The sequence below is a fragment of the Nelumbo nucifera genome, chromosome 6, assembly GCF_055504915.1.
Source record: "Nelumbo nucifera cultivar China Antique chromosome 6, China Antique-T2T, whole genome shotgun sequence".
Classification (NCBI taxonomy): domain Eukaryota; kingdom Viridiplantae; phylum Streptophyta; class Magnoliopsida; order Proteales; family Nelumbonaceae; genus Nelumbo; species Nelumbo nucifera.
In genome coordinates this window covers 22,273,706-22,293,929 of record NC_142654.1, presented here as the reverse complement: position 1 = coordinate 22,293,929, position 20,224 = coordinate 22,273,706, and the positions used below count along the sequence as shown (strand labels likewise).

The window sequence follows — 20,224 nt, the reverse complement described above, 5'->3', positions numbered from 1 at the left end:
TAACTGTGAAGAACCAAATAAACCCTTAATCCTTTGGGGTTTTTTCGAGTATTATTTGGATTGTATTTATAGACATGAATGCATGTAGATTAATAAACCATCTACCACCTAGTTGGGTTATGTATGAGAGAGCTATTCCTCTGTTTAATGCATTTTGATTTTATTTTACTTGATAAAAAGAAAGAAACTATTGGTCACCTAATCAGTGTCCAGTGAGTGAGTCACCTCCACGAGAGAAAAAGAGAAAAGGTTTCCAGTGAGGACACGTGTCACAACCAGATTTGGGTTATGAGGAAAACTTCTCACAATTCACAGAGTTGCAGACTGGGTTTCTTTTGGTGAACAGCTTGCAGCTGCACCACACCAGTTTCATGTGTCCTTTCAATTACGTTTGCAACTTCTGCTTTTTGTCTATCACACGTCAGAAAAGCAAAAAAGCAAGTGTTCTCGTGTTTGCGTTGGGCTGCCATCATCTCAAAAGCAAAAGTTGCTTTCATGCAGGTCCTTACTCTACCCATTTCAAACCATCTTAAGATTTTTACTTGGAAAAACAAAACATCTGCGAGTGGGCTTCTGCTGATCTGCTTTGATTGAGCAGCTTGGAATAGGCTAACTGATCACTAATTTCACTATAAAATTGATTTTTGCAGCTTAAGCCGCAATGCCCGCAACCATGTCTTCATAATCGTTATTGGCTAGTATTGACATAGGAACATAGGAACAGCCTTATGGACGTGGACAGATTTCCTATTCACCTTCTCTACTCGTGCCCCACCCCTACCTACAGTTCATTGCAGTCCCATTTCTCATAATATAAGATGGCGATGGCGATGTCGATGTCGATGTCGATGTCGATGTCGATGTGTGGCTATAATTTAAGAGGGATAGAATATGAATAGCGTATTGAACAGGAAATCTGATTTGCTTGTGGATATATAGATAGCACTGGCTATCCATTAATTTATCCATTATAGATAGCACTGGCTGTCAGTGGAATGGATTTTTTCTATTTTAAAACAGTCAATTGGATTTAGATTAAAACTGAATCTAATTTGATTTAATCCATTATATTCGGTTTCGGATCAAATTTGGATGTGAAGCCCCATGACCTGACCGACTGAACTGAATTGAACCACTTATATCGGTTATAGTTTTGAAATTTTGTTCAAATTAATAATTAGGTTGGTTTTAGTTCTTGCTTGTTCGGAACCACTTATAATAAAGTTTTTTTTTATAACTTTATTATATTTTATGTCTAAAAAAGATAAATTTGATACATAATGCATACGATAATTTTAGTTAAAACACTTGATTTATTAACACAAATAATTTATCATTTTACTGTCATTTTTATTAAGATCATATTATAAAAAAATAATATATATATATATATATATATATATATATATATATACATATATAATAAGATCTATCAAGTCAGACCCAATTATCCTAATTAATCAGAATGATTCTAGATCTATGATTTTATTCCCATTAATAATCGGTTCAGCACCAAGACACCTTGTATGGTTGGTTTATCTTTTAATCAGACCTGTGGTGAATTGCCAAGAATTTGGTTATAATTATATTGAGTTCACTTTTTATTGCGATATGGTTCTAGAAAGGAGAATTATGGTCATAAATATATTGCTATGGTCCCATCTATACTGTCACTTCATCTAATTCAAGGTGGGGCCATAATACATCAAAGATCTTGATTTCACTGTTTAAGTGCAACTTTAAAGTAGCAATGTCGTAGGCAAGGAACAAAGTATATATTGTTACTTTTGATACATTGAAAACCACTTGTTAGCATATTCCAACAACCATACATACTAAAAGTCTGACTTCACCTATCATTTCAAGGTTAAACATCAAAGCCCTAAACCCTCATATCTGATGTATCATCCAATGTTAAACATCAACATTAGTAAGTGTGCATGTATTTTGTACATGACAATTTTTTATGATGGTAATGATAGTTAATAATTTGTTATGTTATATATATTCGTCTCTATAAAAAATATTCTTATTTGTTACATTTATTTTTGTTTAACATTATGAATATATGTTATTGAAGATGTGACTAAATGTTTTTATTTTTTGTATTTTATTATCATTTAACAATCATATCAAGGGTTGACACATTTTGACCTCAAAGGTTGAATAGTTGACTTGCCACCAAACAGAAAAACAACTCCATTTTGGGTTTTAAATTTGTATTTTATTTATATCATCAATAAAATTAATTTTTCTTTATCACACTTATTTTCCTTAATTTAATATGGTTAATTAATATAATATTCAATGAAATAATGGGAGTTAATAAGATTTAATGAGAGGGAATTGAATGAAGAGAAATGTAGTAGTTCAAATTACATTTTGTGCCCTCACAATTAGAGAGGAACAAATTCAAAAATAGGAGTATTTTAGTAAAGAATAGGATAGAATGAATGTTAATGGGATTTATTACCTTAAATATAAGACTTATTAGTAAGGATTTGAATAAAGATAAAAGTAATTGTTCAAATTACATTTATGTCATTACAATTAGAGATGGACTAAATTAAAAAGGGAAATTGTCAAAAACTCATCATGAGTTTTCAGCATTTCTCTTAAACTCACCACAACTTTTCAAATGTCTAAAACTCACCATGTAACTAACTTGATGTTAAAGAGACTAACAACTGTTAATATATTACCATTTTAACCTTCATAGAAAAATATAAAATATATACAGATATTTTAATATTTAGATATGAAAAAAAGGAAAAGTTCAAAAAATATTTTCAAATATAAAATACATAAAAACACAGAAATTGGAAAAATATAAAAAATTATATAAATTGCACACAAAATAAATTCAATTTATAGAAACTATAGAAATTGAAAAACAAAATTAAAAAATATAAATTGTAGAAAAAACACCAAAAATTAAAAAATCATGTTATTTTTTAATCAAATAAAAGTACCACAGTTGCATTCATACTTTTAATATATAGTAGTATAAATATAGATATGATACAATACGTAGTGATACTTTGTTCCTTGCTCTTAGATAGGTTACTAGGTTCTACATGCCCAAACAAAACAAATTAAGAATGACAAAACAAAATAACAAGCAATGGAATGGATTTGGGTGAATGTACTCAAGATGGTGAGGACAAGCAGTATACAATGGAGATATTTTGGAAGTTTCTCTGTTCCCTCGCTTTTGTGGCAGTGTTGAAGTCGTGTATCATGAAGTGGTACATACCCTTTTATTTTTTAAGTAATAGCTTAAAAGAGCTATGAAGTTGTAGTAATGAGTTAGCCAACAAACTGAAAATTTAATGGGTCATTTATTAAGACACCTCCTATAGTTTCACGCGTATACTAACGCCTATCTTGATGTTTATTTATTATCAAGTAGGGTGTAACTTAGGTGGGCTCAGATCGGATTTTTGCCAAAATTCAAAATTTGAATGAGTCCAGCCCAAAGAACTAAGCCCGAAACAGCATAAAATATCAACTCAGACCAACCCAAATTGTATCCCTATTACTAAGATGATTTTGTATTTATGAAAAAAATACCCATAAAATGTCTCAAAACCAAAGGAAGAGAACAAGAATAAAGATAAGAATAAAATACATAATAATAAAAAAATACTTTCATTCTATTTTAATTTTAATTTTTTGTTTTCTGTTATTTAATTATTTTCCTCCACTTCCTATTTTTTTGTTATTTTCCTTATTATTACTATTTTAGTTTATATTTTCTGTTATTTTAATTGGTTGAACATACATTGCTGTGCGCTTTCTGCACAATAAGAATAAGAAAAAAGATGGGAATAAATATTTATCCACAAATAGGTTAACAGGCCATCGGCTAATGCATGGTGGAACCAATATTGTTCCTTAAAAATTATTGTCTTAACAAACTACTTAATGAATATTACACATCATATTAGAGGGTAGAGTTCAAAATTCAGTTCCAGCCTCCCTGTTTACGTCAGATAACCAGACGAGGTTGCAATGGCACCAGCAATATTTATCTTTCATAAATCGCAAGGTACATTCCTATCAACCATCCTTTCCGAATGGAGGACCCGACACTGTACCACTGCACAAGGACACTAGATGATGTTCGCAACCACAGCAAGGTTTAGAGAAGTAAGAAGAGTGGATCTCAACATTTTACTTTCTCCTTGCCAATATAAAGCAAAAAGAAAAAAAGCTTTTTGTTTTTTTTTTCCATCTGGGAGTGTCAGTTTCCACTTACCAACAATGGTACGAACCATTTCTCAAATTCCTTGCTCACGTTACCAAAAATAATGTACCCCACTCCTACTCAACTAGGTTATAATTTCTGGCCTGAGACTAATAAAGTGGCTACATGATTGGCGTATAATTAGAATAGAAATGCAAACAATAAGTGGAACCATTCTCCCAACGATGGACACAGGTGATGTAATCTACAAGTAAAAAACGACAATGTGAAAGAAAAATAATTTATTTACAAAAGCATAAGAGCATGTTACATCTTGATGTTCCCTTCATCCATTAGTCTTCTATTTCTCTCCAATTATACAACAAAGCGAGGGAGCAGCCAGCAATGATTATCGACAAACTCCCACTATACATCATCTCTATGAGGTAAAAAGGAAAAGGTAAAAAGAGATTCAAAATCTGCAACTTGCAAGAGACTGGAATAGATGACTCTCTCTTATCATTACTTCTTTGGTTCCCTCAATTTCTGGTTAGTGACGTGGTTGAAGCAGATCTAACTATAAGTATCTGCGTCATGATCCAGACCTGTAATAAAAGACAACCTTTCTCATTCTTGGACTGCATCAAGGATTCCCAGTTGTTTGCAATTCAATGTTAGAGTACCAGCAGTGATCACCGGATTTGAGTTCTGCCGAGAGATGATGCTCCAATGTCGCTGTCGGTGTTCTGCCATGAACAGCTCATTCCACATGAGTATTCAAAGTATAAAGGAGTAGCATTGTTTAAAGGTGAAAGAATTAAAAAGTCAAAGAAGAAGAAGAAGAAGAGGAAGAAGAAGAATCAATTAAAATGATATTGAACTTTTCTCCAGAAAACAAGACTTGCCTGTGATTTTGGAGAAGGGAAAACATTCCAGAACCTAAGTGTTTCATCTCCTGCTCCGGTGACAATTGTCTGTGTAAAAAGGCAACTATTATAGTTGTAGAAAGACAGAGAACAATGAAAAATACGCATACACTACTCAGAGCAAGAGCAAGAGTGAGCGAGCAAGCGAGAGAGAGAGAGAGAGTTCTAATTTGCTTATTTTAAACAAGAGAAATGAATAATGTTGAAGATGGCCCACCTGTCCATCAGGTGAGATGGCAAGATAAAGAACTCTATATGTATGGCCAGTAAGTGTTGCCAACTGCAGTAGAGAACAGTCATTATAAAAATAAATTAAATTAGTCCAACAACCTTGTTGTTTCTTAAAAGTTTGAGAATTCTAATTTACATACCTTTGACATGGAAGGATATCTCCATACAATTATTTGATTCTGCGAGTAACCATGGGTGCTGACAAGTTCATTGACATTCTTGGACCACACAAGATTGCATACCTGAATCATTGTGAGCCAGTAAGGATAATAAAATGCATGCTTTTTCTGTGTTGAGCAGCACCTACTTGCTGTTATTAACTATCAAGGTTCAATTATGGCAAACTACATAAGAAATTAGGTAATAAGCTTCAATGGATTTCCAAAAACTACAGAGAAAATTAATCGCACCCGACTGCATTAAGTTTGCACCATAGCTCAATAGCATAAAACACTTCAACATGTGTAGGAACAATATTTTGCATTCCATGTGCGAAACAAGAAGTTATACCTTTTCTTTTCCCCTTTCCATATTTTACTTTTGAATTCCGATTTGCTCCTCACAGAACATGCCTCACACCAACCTCACAGCATGTTGCAGCCGTGCATTGGGAACATCTTCCCATGAATGGCAACTTACAAGTACGGAGATAGTCCGACGTGCAGCTCCAAGTACTGTGAGATTGGTGTGAGGCACGCTCTATGAGGAGCAAATCCAGATTCTTTACTTTTTCCCTGTTCTCTCAATTTATTTCTTCATCACCTGTTCTTTTAAATGACTTCATGCTAAAATTCCTTTTTCCCCAAAACAGTGCATCAACTAAGTCAGTAGGAAATGATTTAAAAAAAACCCTATATTCTAAACAAAAAAGAAAAAAAACAATTTAATGACATATATCACCTGACTCCCTGTGTCTATGCAGCTCAAATGCGAGTTAGTGGTCGTATTCCAAAATCGGATGCACCGATCTGCAGTTCCACCACCAGAAGCAAGAAGCCCATGCAGATGTGGGGACCATGCAATTGCTTTTACAGCTGCAGTGTGCTCACAGTATTTCAACACAGGTTGTGTGGAATGTTGATTCCAAACAAAAAGCTGCACAGAGGAAACACATACAGATCTAAGAACAATGACCTTTGGTCATTGCAAATTATCACATGAATGGATTTAACATCTTAAGAATTGGCAGGAAAAACATAATCAAATAACTCACTCTATTATCATTTCCTCCAGATGCTAGCTCACGATTATCATAAGACCACTTCAGTCCACAAACCTATATGAGAAGAAAATTTTTAGGCCAAGATGATCTTTAGCTGTCACAGGTAACAAAATATAGAGGTAAATTATTTGGAAAAAGAAATTGATGATAATAAAATCATTGTAGGAGATCAATTTTAAATAAACAAACTGCTCTTGCATAGATAAAACTAGTAGCCACTAATTTTTCTGTTCTTTTTGAGTGAACTGACACAAAAGAATCCATGACAACAAAGTTTACAAACAATAGCTGCATAAAAGCATACAAACACAAATATCTAACAGAAATTCAAAGTTGCATTGGCTAACCTCTGACTTGTGCCCAGTCAGCTTGCTAACAAAATCTTCCTGAGCACGTATATCACGTTGAAGAATAGTCTTATCCCGACTACCTGAAGACAACAGTGATGAACTCCAGGCAAGAGCCCCAACTCGTAGTCGATGACTCTCCATAGTCCTCACCCTACGACAGCGTGATGCATCCCAAATCTACAGAAGGAAGATTTCAAACCCTTGAGTTAATATACAGGTAACTCAGAATAAAGAATAGCTTGCAAGTACTTAAAATTATAGAGGTAAGATAGCATTAGATCCTTCAATTAAAAGAAATGAAATAAAAACAATTTATATTAGATAATAATAACTGATAATTAAAAACCATGAAGAAATTGAGTATTATTGGTCAACTTACTTCAGAATGGGAATTACCATTAGATTTTCAACCAAGAAATATTACAACTTAAATTAAAGGCTAACAACAGCAAATGCAATAACACAAGCAACTATAAGCTCACACTCTAAAAGTTATTCTGAGGCTAAAATAAGTTAATCCGCAGATTTAATGAATCATGGTAGAAGGAACCCTATTTATTTATCTATTTATTATCCCTTTTCTACTTGGCGTTTGCATCACTTAATCATCTGCTTGAAGTGCATCAAGTAACAAGACCAAGTTCTCATGTTCAATGAAATTATGATTATCCAGGCAAATTGATTACCAATGATGGATCCAGAAGCAACAGCAACAAAATATGCTACTACTGCTAAACCCAAGTGGGAATATGGGAAGTTACAAATAACATCCGTGGAGTGTGAATTATGAATTAATTCTGACATGGGAAAATTGAAAATGGCCTCATACGGGGTGGATGGGATGTGATCTGACACATGCAAACAGCTACAGGTGATCATGGACTGGGCCAGCTTTGGGCCTATTACTTTAATCTATAAAATATTAGACATATAATTAGGGGTGCAAGACGGTCCAGGTTAGGTTGGGTTGAGGTGAACTCTATACCAACCCAAATTGTGAACCCATAACCCTAACCCTAACCTAACCATAAAACTTTGGGTTGGGCTCGGGTTGGCCCGACTTCTCTCTTCTTTTTTGCCAAATGTACTTATTTCCTACACTCTTAAGAATTTGCGTTATTCAATTTTAGCATTATTATATGTAATAGAACATAGTTATCATGTTTTAAAAGAATTGCCTATAAACTTAAAATTTTTGACATACAATGTACATGCATACATGTATAGATAGACAAATAGATAGATAAATATGTATACACAATTACACAAAAATACATAATTACTTGCAGCAAAAAATACATAAATATATAGATATATGCATTTATGGATGCATAGTTGCACTTGCATATGCATACATGCATGAATAGTGAATACATATATACATAAGTACTTGCATGCATAAATGCATATTTATATAATGCTTATACATGTAAATATGAAGAAGGGTTTGAGGTGGGTTGGGTTGGTTAAGGCCTCAACTCTAACCCAACCCAAAGTAAAGTTGGCTTCATACTTCTCAACCCAACCCTAGTTTTTCAGGCTGGGTTTGGGCTATCCCTGCCAAAGTTGTAGCCCTATACATAATATCTTTTTTTGATAATTCCCTATACATAATATTTATGTCATATACTTTATATAAAATAAAATATTATATATAGTATATAATATTTATACATATAATATATAATATAATATAACACATATATGTATATATAATATATAACATATTACAGGCTAAACCTAGATAGGGGTGAGCATGGGTCGGTCCCAGGTTTTTGGAACCTTATTAAGATAGGCCTTAGGGTCAATTCTGGACTTGGTGGTTCTAGGGTCTGTTCTAGGGTCTACCCGTGGAACCTATTCTTTCTTTACCCCCCCACCCCACCCAAAAAAAAAGAACTTGTTCTTTAAAATCTTGATTTTCAATAATAATAATAATAACAATAATAACAACAACAACAATAACAATAATAATAATAACAGCAACAACAACAATAATATAGTCCAAAACTTATCATTATAATTTAAATTTTGTAAATATTACCTTTTATGTTACTTACTATACACAAATATTAAATTGAAGAAAAATGATCAAAAAACTTGAGTAATTCAATGGGTCAAGTGAGACCATGGTCTTTGTAACCATGAGTGTTTGGGTTTAAATCTTCACATCCTCAAAGTATTTTGGATTTTTTTCTCCAGGCAAGTTTGATACTAAGACCAGTTCCACCAAGGTCAACCAAGGTCGGTTCTTTGGGTGGGTCCAGGTAGGATAAACCTCTAACCCCTAGAACTGTCTTGGGTGGGGGTTGCTTCCAAGAATTTAGAACTAGACCCTTCCCAATAACAAAATGGGTAGGGTCAATTCAAGGCTGGTTTGAGGTCGGTCAGATGGCAATCTGACCTGCCTCCACCAAGGCCCCATCCCACCCCCAGTTAGGGGGTTGACCATTGACCAGGTTTGGGGTGGGTTTCGAGGAAACCTGAAGCTATTCTGACCGGGGATAGGGTGGGACAGTATTTATCCACCCCACCCAGATATACACATATAATTGATAAATCAAACCATTGGCATACCCTTTAAAAATTTAAACATAAAGATATTAGGACTTTTAGAAGAATTTACAAAAAAGGAAGAAAACTTGGTCAAGTTTCTATCCTTTATGACCACAACCAATCAAAAAAGTCTCAATCCTTTACATCTTTACCCATTTACCATTAAGATATTAGATTATATATTTCTTAATTATTTTTCATATATAATATAATATATATAGTTTCAATCCTTTCTATCCTTACCCATTTACCATGGCTAACAAGGGCCAGGGAGGGGCGGGGCAAATTTGGGGATCTCTGTTCTCCATGGGGATGGAGCTGGGGCTGGGATTTCCAGCCCCACCAGGGTACAGGGTAGGGTACATGCAAAGTTGTCAAGGCGATACCTAGGCGCTAGGTGACAAGGCACCCTTGGAGGCTCGCCGCACCTAGCCTCACCTTGGTGCCTAGAAAACTATGGGTACTACATGTATTCGGGGTCAGGGTCGGGATATGTAAAACCCATCCCTGCCCTGTTGTGATTCCTAAACAGCTTCAAGTCCTAGATCTTCGTCAGCAAGGTAAGCTGATGGCTTTAGTGCAAGGCCTAAGTCTTGCTAAGCAGTCTAACTTCAAGAATTTGGAAGTTGAAGGGGAATTCAAAATTAGTTGTATCCTGGACTACATAAAGACACCATGTGCTTTGGATTTATAGGGATGCCCTTAGGGAAAATAGATAGCCTGTCAAAAGATTTGAATGCTACTTTTGTTTGGGTAAGGAGAACTGCAATGGTTTAGCTGACACATTAACAAAACAAGGGGTCTTCAGGCAGTAGATGTTTTGGGCATTATTAATAGATAGCCTGTCAAAAAATTTGAATGCTACTTTTGTTTGGGTAAGGAGAACTGCAATGGTTTAGCTGACACATTAACAAAACAAGGGGTCTTCAGGCAGTAGATGTTTTGGGCATTATTAATAGATAGCCTGTCAAAAGATTTGAATGCTACTTTTGTTTGGGTAAGGAGAACTGCAATGGTTTAGCTGACACATTAACAAAACAAGGGGTCTTCAGGCAGTAGATGTTTTGGGCATTATTGTAATTCTTTCCATCCAGGGCTTTGAATCATAGTCCACTATGTCTTTGGGTAGTTGGATAACCACTCTGCTGTGATTTCTGTTTCACATATTAATTCAAATTTTAAATTTTCTTACTGACAAAAAAAAGTAGGGTCATAGAGAGAGGGTTAAAAGGGGAAAATGTATGCATTCATTAACTCACATGATGAAGCACTAGTTTGGGTTGTAATAATTTCAGTCAGCCCTTCTTAGAGTCAAATCCGCCTAATAATAGACTACACATGCCCTGTGTGTCTGTGTCTGTGTCTGTCCATCTGCATGCATGTATGATCAATTGATCATCTTATCAGGACAAAAATGCTCTTCCTCCATAATTAGTCATCATCTTACCATTTATCAAAAACAAGTCAATCTCAAGACCAAGACAGGTTTTCAACCAAAAAAAAAAAAAATCCAGGTCAGGTATGGACACCTGATCACCACAGCAACCAAACTGAACTCCCTATGAATCCAATGTAAGCATGTCAATAAAGAACTTAGATTAGCTTTATATTCATTGAGGTAATGTGTCAACCTCCATGGACTCAAGGCCCTCTTGGGTCACTTAAGCGCATTAGTTGGGTCACCAAGACCAGTAAGGTGAGGAGGATGAATTCTTTTAGCAATCCTCAAAACCTATAATGAAACTAACCACATCAACCTTAGATGCACCTAATGAAGGATTAAATGCAAAGTTAAGTTTATGGACAAATACCTTAGAAACAATAAGTTTTAAAATAAGTAGGACTAAAACAGAATATATGCTATGCAAATTTAATAATAATAGGACTGCAAATCAAGGTACACTTAGGATTGGAGACCAAGAGATATCTCAATGTGAATTTTTCCAGTATCTTGGTTAGATAATTCATAATAAGGGAGAAATTGAGGAGGATGTATTGATCAAAAAGAAAAAAAAAAGAAATTGAGGAGGATGTTGCCCATAGAAGAGCATGATGGGCAAACTGGAGGGGTGCATCCACAGTCTTATGTAATAAGCAAATACCGCTTAGCTTAAAAAGAAAGTTCTATAAAATAGTTGTAAGGCCAGGTATGCTGTATGGAGCAGAGTGTTGGGCAGTTAAGAAACATGTCCAAAAAATGTGTAGCAAAAATGCATATGCTAAAATGGATGAATATAAAAACTTTTTTTTTTTTTGAGAAATGGTGGTATATATATTAACAATATAAAGAAAGAGATAAGCTGTTGAGGGAGAGATTTCCTCAAACAGCAATACAGAGAATAGCCAAAACACTACTTCTACAATACATAATTTTCATCCCATATTATCGAGTTCCATTGTTCTACAAAAACTTTAAAGTTGCATCCCTTGAATAGGCTGTTGATGGAAACCCATTTCAGCAGAGTTCTCTCCACCATTGCACATACTTTCTCAGGGGATTGGCCCTATCTTAAAAAATGCAGATGTTTCTTTCTTTCCATAGGCACCAACTAATCACCAATGGTAATGCTTTCCATAACACTATTCCTTTTTAGAAAAGGCCTGAGTTCGCCAATGAAGTCATTTGAAGGAACCTAAGAGTAACTCCAATAGGTGATAGAATGAGAGAAAGTAGACTAAGATGGTTTGGTCATGTGCATCAAAGACCACCTACAGCCAAGGTTCAAAGTATCGGAAATGCAAGGTGTATCAAGGTAATTTTAAGATACATATCAATATATGCTTTGGAAACGCATAAATACAGATGAAAAATCAAGATACACATGTCCTTAAAAAATATGAACAACAATAAAAATGAGTTTTATGTGATTATAACTAATTTATTTAAACATAAAAACCATTCTTTAATGATTTATATAAAGTATTGGGATATAATTAGTAACCATTGAAAAATAATAGAAGAACTAAAATGCATGTGTGTGTATATATACTAATATTTATTAGTTAATATTTTTTTGAAGCCATTTATTAGTTAATATTTATTATGTATACAAGTTAATATATACCTTAATTTTTAATAAATAAATATAATTTGTATTCATCTTATTGTTATATAAATTTTAATAATCAAATTTTAGCATTTTTTGGGAAGCATCCACCAAGGCAAGAAAGATTAATTTAAGCATAAGAAAACATGTTATTATGATAAGTAATTAAGGTTAGCATAGTGGTTAATTAATTATTGTTGTAAGCAAATGACTAGGGTCCGAAGCTTGTTACCTTCGGTTTATGATTTTTAACAAGTTATTTGACTTAAATAACATTTAATGATGTATTAAATGCCTTTATTAAAGGTAACTCAAATGAGCATTTAATTAAATAATATTAACATTTAATGACATCTCAAATTTAAATGCTTAATTAAAATTGATATTAATGAGAGAGAGAGAAGAGATGAATTAAATTTGAATTTGAATTTAAAAAAGAGAGGGAAATCAAATTCGGCTGATACATAATGCGTATTGGCCCGTTTCGAGATTGTATCGATCGATCATACCCAAAACGGTCGGATATGAGGCCAACATGGACCCATAACAGTCCGATATGGACGAAAATTTATGAAACTATCTAATTATATACATTTTGTGTATCGAAATTCTTCCGAAACGATACGTATCGGCCGATACGGGCCGATAAGTTGTGAAATTTAAAACCTTGCCTACAGCACCCGTAAGAAGAAGCAATTACCAAACTGTTAAAGTTGAAGGGGCTAGAAGGGCTAGGGGCAGACCAAAAAAGGACTTGAATAAGTATGAAATGATTTAAGCGCTCATAATTTCACAATGGATACAAGATTAAAAAGAACAAAATGACAAAACAGGATTCATGTAGCTGACTCCATATGGTTGGGATAATACTTAGATGATGGTGATGAGAGTTGGAGTAGAGTGGAACCTCATTTTTGCTAATATTTTTTTTTATCAATAACACCAGCTTCATTAAATTAAAAGAAAAGAGGGAATATGGATACAAGAGGGGAGACAAAATATCTTAGCTCCCCAAAAACAGAAAACAAAGGGAGTACAAAGAGAAAAGATTAAAAACTAGCCCAAAATACAGACTCCCTATTCACTCCTTGCTTGGCCAACCCATCTGCAAATGAGTTGGCACTCCTCTTCACCCAGCTGTACTGAATCTCAATGTCCCTACCCAGCCATAAGAACTGTTTTTTTTCATTGTTAAAGTTCCACAAACCACTGTCCTCTGTCTTCAACCAACTAACCACCACCTTCGAATCACCTTCCAGGATCAAACAGCTAATATTTAATTCATTTGCTCTTCGAATTCCTTCAAGCGCTGCAAGGATCTTAGCCCTAAGAGAGTCACCTTCTCCAATAGGGCCAGAGAATAAAGCAATAACAATCTCTTCCTCATTCTTGAAAACTCCTCCAATCCGACAGGGCCCTGGATTCCTTACACTGCTGCCATCAAAATTCAGCTTTATAAAGCCCGAGGGGGGAGGGGACCAAAACGGACAAAGAGTCCTCTTGCATCTAGCAATGGAAGCAATCTCTTTCTAGTTTCTTAGCAAGTCATCCACAGGAAAATCTGAAAACAACTCCAAAGATTTTAGTCAGTGGACAGCCCTTAAAAGGATTTGATCTAACAATTCTTCTGATGTTCTTTCGTTATCGGAAAATCTGAAAACAACTCGTTTTTGCTAATGTTGTTCTCTCATCCCTCGTAATACAAGACATTCTCCATCAAACTACAACTAAAACTACAAAACCATTTTCTTTGCAATATGTGCCAAGGATTTAACTTCTTTGGACTTGCCTCAAGGAGCTTGGTTGGGGGTCCATAGGCAAAGCCTCCAGCCCATCCACTTAACGTCAAAAGGTGAACAATTGGGCTGGAAGTGCAAGGCGCACCACCAGGAAGCACCTTTTCCAAGCAGCTGTGCCTGGGCCTGGGTGAGGTGCACCTTGAAATATGCCTTGCCTGTGTGCCTCAGCATGCTTGAGGCATGAAGCATGCCTTTTAAATCATTCCCTTGATTTCTTTTACATTACCTTAGACACAGCAGAGCATTAACAGCAAAAGGGAATATCTAATTCCATCAAGTATGGAAATAAATCGAATTATTTGACCGACTCCCTGTCTAGGCTAGTGCAAGGATAAATTAGTTAGTCTGGGGCTGGTCCGTTTTGGATAAGCTCTGTCTCTTTGTAGGGTTATCTTGAGGGTTTAACCTATCTACCTTTGCCATCTCTCTTTCTATGTTCATTTTGTTGCTGGGTATTGTTTCTACTCTTGTATTTGTTTTTTCCCTAGTATCTATTTAATAAAATTCCCTTGATCCAGTTAGCAATCAGAGGCAAAAAGATATCTTTTATCAGAAAGTTAAAAAGAACTTCTACCCATGTGCTGAAATATAAAATTCCTCGTCTGTTTAAAAACTAGATGTTTTTGTTATACAGATCTACAGCAGTTCTAACTCCAAATAGGTATTCTAAGCAGCAGAAGAAATGATTGTGTTTTTTAATGGGAAACACACTTGTACAAAGAAAGAGAGAAAAAGCACTTAATGAATGGAAAGAAGACAGATGAACAAGAGAAGAGTGTTTCTCATATATAAGAACAGGCACACTTGCACCTTCTTTATGCATAAGAACTTTCTAGAGTTTTAATATCAAAATGATTGGTAAAACATGTGAGTAAAGTAAAGAAAGCATGGCAGCCCATACTCCTTGAGGCCTAACATAGCAAATCCAGAAACGTTGTTGTTGTTGCAAAAGTTCTATTTGACAACTTTCTCTGATTCATCATTATCTAAACAAAGGAATCCCTTGCCACCATAATGCCAGCTTCCCAGAAAAACAAAAGTTGGTATTCAGTAGCAAAATACACAATTTGTTGTGTTTGACCTAAGCCCTTTTCATTGTAGAACTTTCTGATGGAGGAATGCCCCCATTTGTTCAGGGGAAAATTTCATTCTCTCTCTTGAACTTTGCCTATAATTACAAATTCTTTCCTGTACTTTAACCATTTAATTTGTACCCAACAAATTGAAATCTATTTTCAGCATCTCCCTTACAAAAACCAAACCCATTCAAAACTAACCTTAATGACACTCTGGCTCCTATTTGCAGCGGGTAAAACAAGCAAAGCCAATTAACCAATGAAATTTCATTTTCACACCTAATCCTTATCCAAAATAACAAATCTTCTAACATAATTCAACTGTTTACATATATAACCAACAAATTGAATTCTTTTCACACCTAAGGCTTATCCAAAATAACAAATCTTCCTTCTATGCTCTCTCTCTCTGACTTGAAAAATAAGCTCATTTCTTCTTCATTGTCCCTTCATCTTCAAGCTCTAGGATTGGATGGAATTTGGGTCTGAGAAGGGCTGTTAGGGATACAGATTTGGAGAGCACCTTGACTTTCCCGAGTATTCTTGACAATGTGTTCTTGGACCCTACAAAGGAAGATACCAGCATCTTGACTCCTTCCCTCTCAGGCTCATTCTCATGTGCCTCATTCCTTGAAGTCTTAACTCAACCACCCACCCATCCCCGTAGGCTTATCTTTCCCTGTTAAAGAGATTTGGTATAAGCCAATTCTTCCTAGGGTTGGGAGTTTTTGTTGTGAAACTTTCCTGGAAAGAATCAATACTAGTGATCTACTTCAGAGAAAGAGCCCCAGGACTTGCTTATCCCCACATAGGTGTATTCTCTACAAAGATGATGAGGAGACCGGTTATCACCTGTTAGTTTCTTGCCATTTTGCTAAAACTATATGGGAATGGGCATCTCCCTTTTTGGGTGTAGGTGGAACCCCCATTGAATGTGCAAGGCTTATTTTATTCCTCATTCTTCAGGTAGCATTTGAAAAGAGGAAGGATTATGTGTAGATGCCTAAAGGCTGTTGTGTGTTGGTCTTTGTGGGAAGAAAGAAACTCAAGAATCTTCTCAAAAAAAGAGAGGAGAATTGAAACTGTAATTGATGGTTTGTTGAGAATGTAGAAAGAGATCGCTAGCTTTGTCCAGGTTAAAATGGGTCTAAGTATGTCTTCGATCCCTCCCCCCATTGGTTTTATAAAGCTGATCTTCGATGGTATTGGTAGAGGGAACATAAGGAGGCTTGTAGTTGGGATGAGAATGGGATTGTCTCAGCCATGTTCTCAGGCCCAATTGGTGTAGGTGACTCCCTCAGGGCTGAGATCTTTGTGGCCTTGGAAGGTGTCCAAAGGGCAAAAGAAATGAACATAAGGAGGCTTGTAGTTGAAGGGAATTTGGAGGTGGTAGTAGGGTGGCTGAAAGAAGATAAGACTGGGTTGTCGAGCTACAGCAATGAAAAGAAAAAATTCAAGTGGCTGCTAAGGACAGGGAAATAAGTACAGTTGGGTGAAGAGATCTGCTAACTTGTTTACTGATGGGTTAGCCAAGCAAGGGGTCATTAGGGAATCTCTATTTTGGTCTCAACTGTAATTATGGTTCTTTTCTTTTTGGGGGCTCTTGCCTCTGTTGGGGAGTTTAGATAGTTTATCTCCCCTTCTTTGTAATTAATTATTCTAAATGATTAATGAAAGTTTTGTTATTGATCCAAAAAGAAAATCTTTTAAAGGAAATTTAAGGGGCCAAGTGCATGCATAAATGGTATTCATATGGACACATGTCAGGTCCAATGGTTGAGGAAGGAGACATACTACTTGAAGTCAAATGAACTTGGAGTTTGAACAAAGGGCCAAGTCCATGTCTAGATATTTTGTAAATGTGTTGGTATTAAGAAGCACTGGTTTAAGTGGCAGAATGTTCAAATCCACGAGATGAGTATAGCAGAGAGAGGATGTTAAGATTATGTGGCAGATCTAGAAAAGATAGAGATAATGAGTTGATTTGTAGAGAAATTTTAAACAGTCCTACTAAGATGGTTTCTGCATATGCACAGAAAGCCACCTAGCACCATAAGGAGTGATCTGATGCAAGTTGGTGATTCTAGAAGAACAAGGTAAGTATCCATCAACATAATCAAGAAAAAGGTAAGTATTCATCAAAAAAAGGGAAAGCCGAAAAAGGTATGGATTTAGGTAGTCATCAATGATCTGAGAACTCAAAAAATTGGTTGAAGATTTAGCCCATAATGGAGTGGAATGGGAAAACAGGGTTCATGTAGCCAAATGGATGGGATATGGATTTTGATTGAATTACATAAATTGGTATCAGTTATATGCAAAGTCAATCAAACTATGTATTTAGTGATTTTAACAAAGGATAAGATGGCACACATTCTTTTTTTGTTGAGGTTTTCATTTATAATCCTTCTTCATTTTCTAGGACTAACGGCCCCCACTTGCACTTTCCCTTCTTTTCATTTTCTAGTAATAAGATGATTATATCAATATATCATATATGTTGATCAAAATAAAATAAAGATGAAAATCGATGTAATGACATATTATGGCCAGATACTCAACACTCTGATGTACAAAATTTAGGTTCCAAACTAAAATGACAATATCACAAGATTGAGCAACTCAATATCATCATACTATTTGGTAATTAGTAGTGTAAATCAGAAACATGTACTGCAAGTTCAGTCAACTCCACTGGACATGATAGACAACCTAAATGACCAGAACTTAGTTAATTTGCAATTACCCGGTTACCCCCATGAAAGTTGAAACTTAAAAAATTACAAATTTCAAGTGATTAAACTGACTAGTAAATGCTTCAATAACTTGACATCCATATGCCCTCCTTCCAAAAAGAAATGCAATTGAGTTTGTAAAAGTATCCTACCTGGACTTTGCCATTATTGGTTCCGACAGCCAGGTGAGTGCCACGCTGCGCCCACCCCACTGAACAGACACTGTCATCCACACCTAAGTCGCAAAGTTTTGTCACCTGAATTTAGAACATGAAAGAAAAATGTCATTGGTCCGAAGAAAGAGAAAGGTCACGACAGCATGTTAGTTACAATTATAACAAGCAAGTCCTTTGAGTGACATAAAAACGAGAATTGAATAAAAAAAATCAGAGATTACCTTGCTGCTACAGGCATTCCATAGATAAACGCAGTTACCCAAACCCACAGCCAGCACATTGTGCGAAGACCAATCCACAAGATTCAGATAGAAATCATCTTGCAATTGAGGAGCATCTAGCACCTAGAGAACATCCAAATTAACCTCAAACGGAGAAAGAACAAGTACACAATCAGAGTAGAACAGCAAAACTAACAGAAATTTTACCTTGTAAGGCGACCTAGGAACCTTTCGCGGAGTCTTGGCTGGGCTAGGAATAACCCCGGGCAGTGCATCGTCAAGCCCAAACGGAGAAAGAGGGTAGAGCGAACGCCGCGTTTCCGTCTTATATCTAAAGATATTCCTACTTGGAGGGCTCAATGGCGAATGCGCCCCACTGAATCCCGCTTGCTTCTCAGGGGTCACAGGCGAAACATTCGCAGAATCGGGCCCAAGAAGTACGGTCTTCAACAGAGTGGTGTAGACACCGGAACCGTCCTCCCGACCTTCGGCCAACGAGTGGGACGAAGGCGATATATCGAAGAGAGCAAAATTGGAGCCAGATCTGCTAGGAATGAAACGGTCGCTGTAGATAGTTCTAGAAGGCGAAGGATGGTAACCTACACCCAACATACGATCTATGTGGCTAGAAGAAGGAGAAGCATCTAAGGACAGCGCGCTTCGAGACATGTTAGGAGGGAGATTCAACTTTGAAGAAGGAGGAGGAGGAGAAGCAGAGGAGATCAAAGACGAAGAAGGTCCTCTCAGACCTGATCGATTGTCGATTGAAGGAGTTGAAGGATCTCCCATCGCAGGAATTTGCCCCAAATCTCAAAATTGATTCAGAGAGAGATAGACCCCTATAAAGAAGTAGAGATAAGAGAGATCAGCTTTCCCTCTCTCTCTTTCTCTGTGTCTCACTCGCCTTCAGAAGGGTTTTCTGTGTTGAAATTTCTTTCGCAAGGGCTAGCTCTCCTTTTACTGGATTTTTTAAGAGTTTTACTGGGAAGAGAAACGAGATACGACCATCAATTACTTCGGTTGGGAAGTTTTCCTGGTTCTACATTACTGTTGAGTTTCCCGGGAAAAATTTAGTAATTAGACCAACCCGAAATAACGGAAAGGCTGATTGGTTGTTGTTTTCAGAATCGAGACCGAGACACAAAGAAGGAAAGAAGCCAAAGGGGAAAGGGAAGTTGCTAATCGGGATTTTGCATGGGGCCCATCTTGATCAGCTGTCTGGAAAAACTTTGGCTGTTTATAAAAAAACAGCCTGGGCTGTTAATGTGGGTAACATAGTATTTACATTCAATGCTTTTTTTAGTTGAAAAGACAAATGAGGACTTAAATTAACTTAAGTGTCATGTATAGAGACTCCCAAAACAGACCAAATTGTTTTTTGATTTTTTCCAAACAACTAAAGTGATCTCCTGCTGTCTTAGTTTTTATAAGCCAATTGAAGTGGGCCCCTAGGGAATCGTCTACTCAAGCCCAATAAGAGACCTTGAATCGTTTTAGGGTATTTTGATTCTTGGCATGTCTGATAAAATAGGTTTCTCCTGTTTATGAGGTTTGTTTATGCTAAATTTCCTAAAAATTATCTCTCTTTTAACAGAATGACTTATTTGCTTTGTCTTTCAGTGAATAAGTTTTTAAGGAACTCACAAAGAAATAATTCATTCAGTTCAGTCATTTCAGCTGTTATCAAACAGCCCCT

The 20,224-nt window shown here is 35.9% G+C and overlaps 1 protein-coding gene across 1 annotated transcript; it reads right to left on the bottom strand.

The window, feature by feature from the left end:
- Nucleotides 1-4,476: 4,476 nt before the first annotated feature.
- FZR2 (FIZZY-related 2) lies at nt 4,477-19,483 on the bottom strand. The gene is made up of 10 exons (XM_010274307.3): nt 18,736-19,483; nt 18,529-18,651; nt 18,284-18,388; nt 6,916-7,095; nt 6,560-6,622; nt 6,247-6,441; nt 5,487-5,588; nt 5,333-5,395; nt 5,095-5,163; nt 4,477-4,935 (listed from the first exon to the last, which is right to left on the bottom strand). The coding sequence occupies exons 1-10, from the start codon at nt 19,315-19,317 to the stop codon at nt 4,882-4,884; spliced, it is 1,536 nt and encodes a 511-aa protein (XP_010272609.1). The 5' UTR covers nt 19,318-19,483; the 3' UTR covers nt 4,477-4,881.
- Between the last annotated feature and the right edge of the window lie 741 nt (nt 19,484-20,224).

Bases quoted from the DNA above. Each gene is read 5' to 3' on its own strand.
- FZR2 (XM_010274307.3), bottom strand. From the start codon at position 19,317: ATGGGAGATCCTTCAACTCCTTCAATCGACAATCGATCAGGTCTGAGA. The intron at 6,623-6,915 runs GTTAGCCAATGC...CTTCTCATATAG, and splicing joins TGACTGGGCACAAGTCAGAG to GTTTGTGGACTGAAGTGGTC. The intron at 4,936-5,094 runs GCAAGTCTTGTT...TGTTCATGGCAG, and splicing joins TCCCTTCTCCAAAATCACAG to AACACCGACAGCGACATTGG.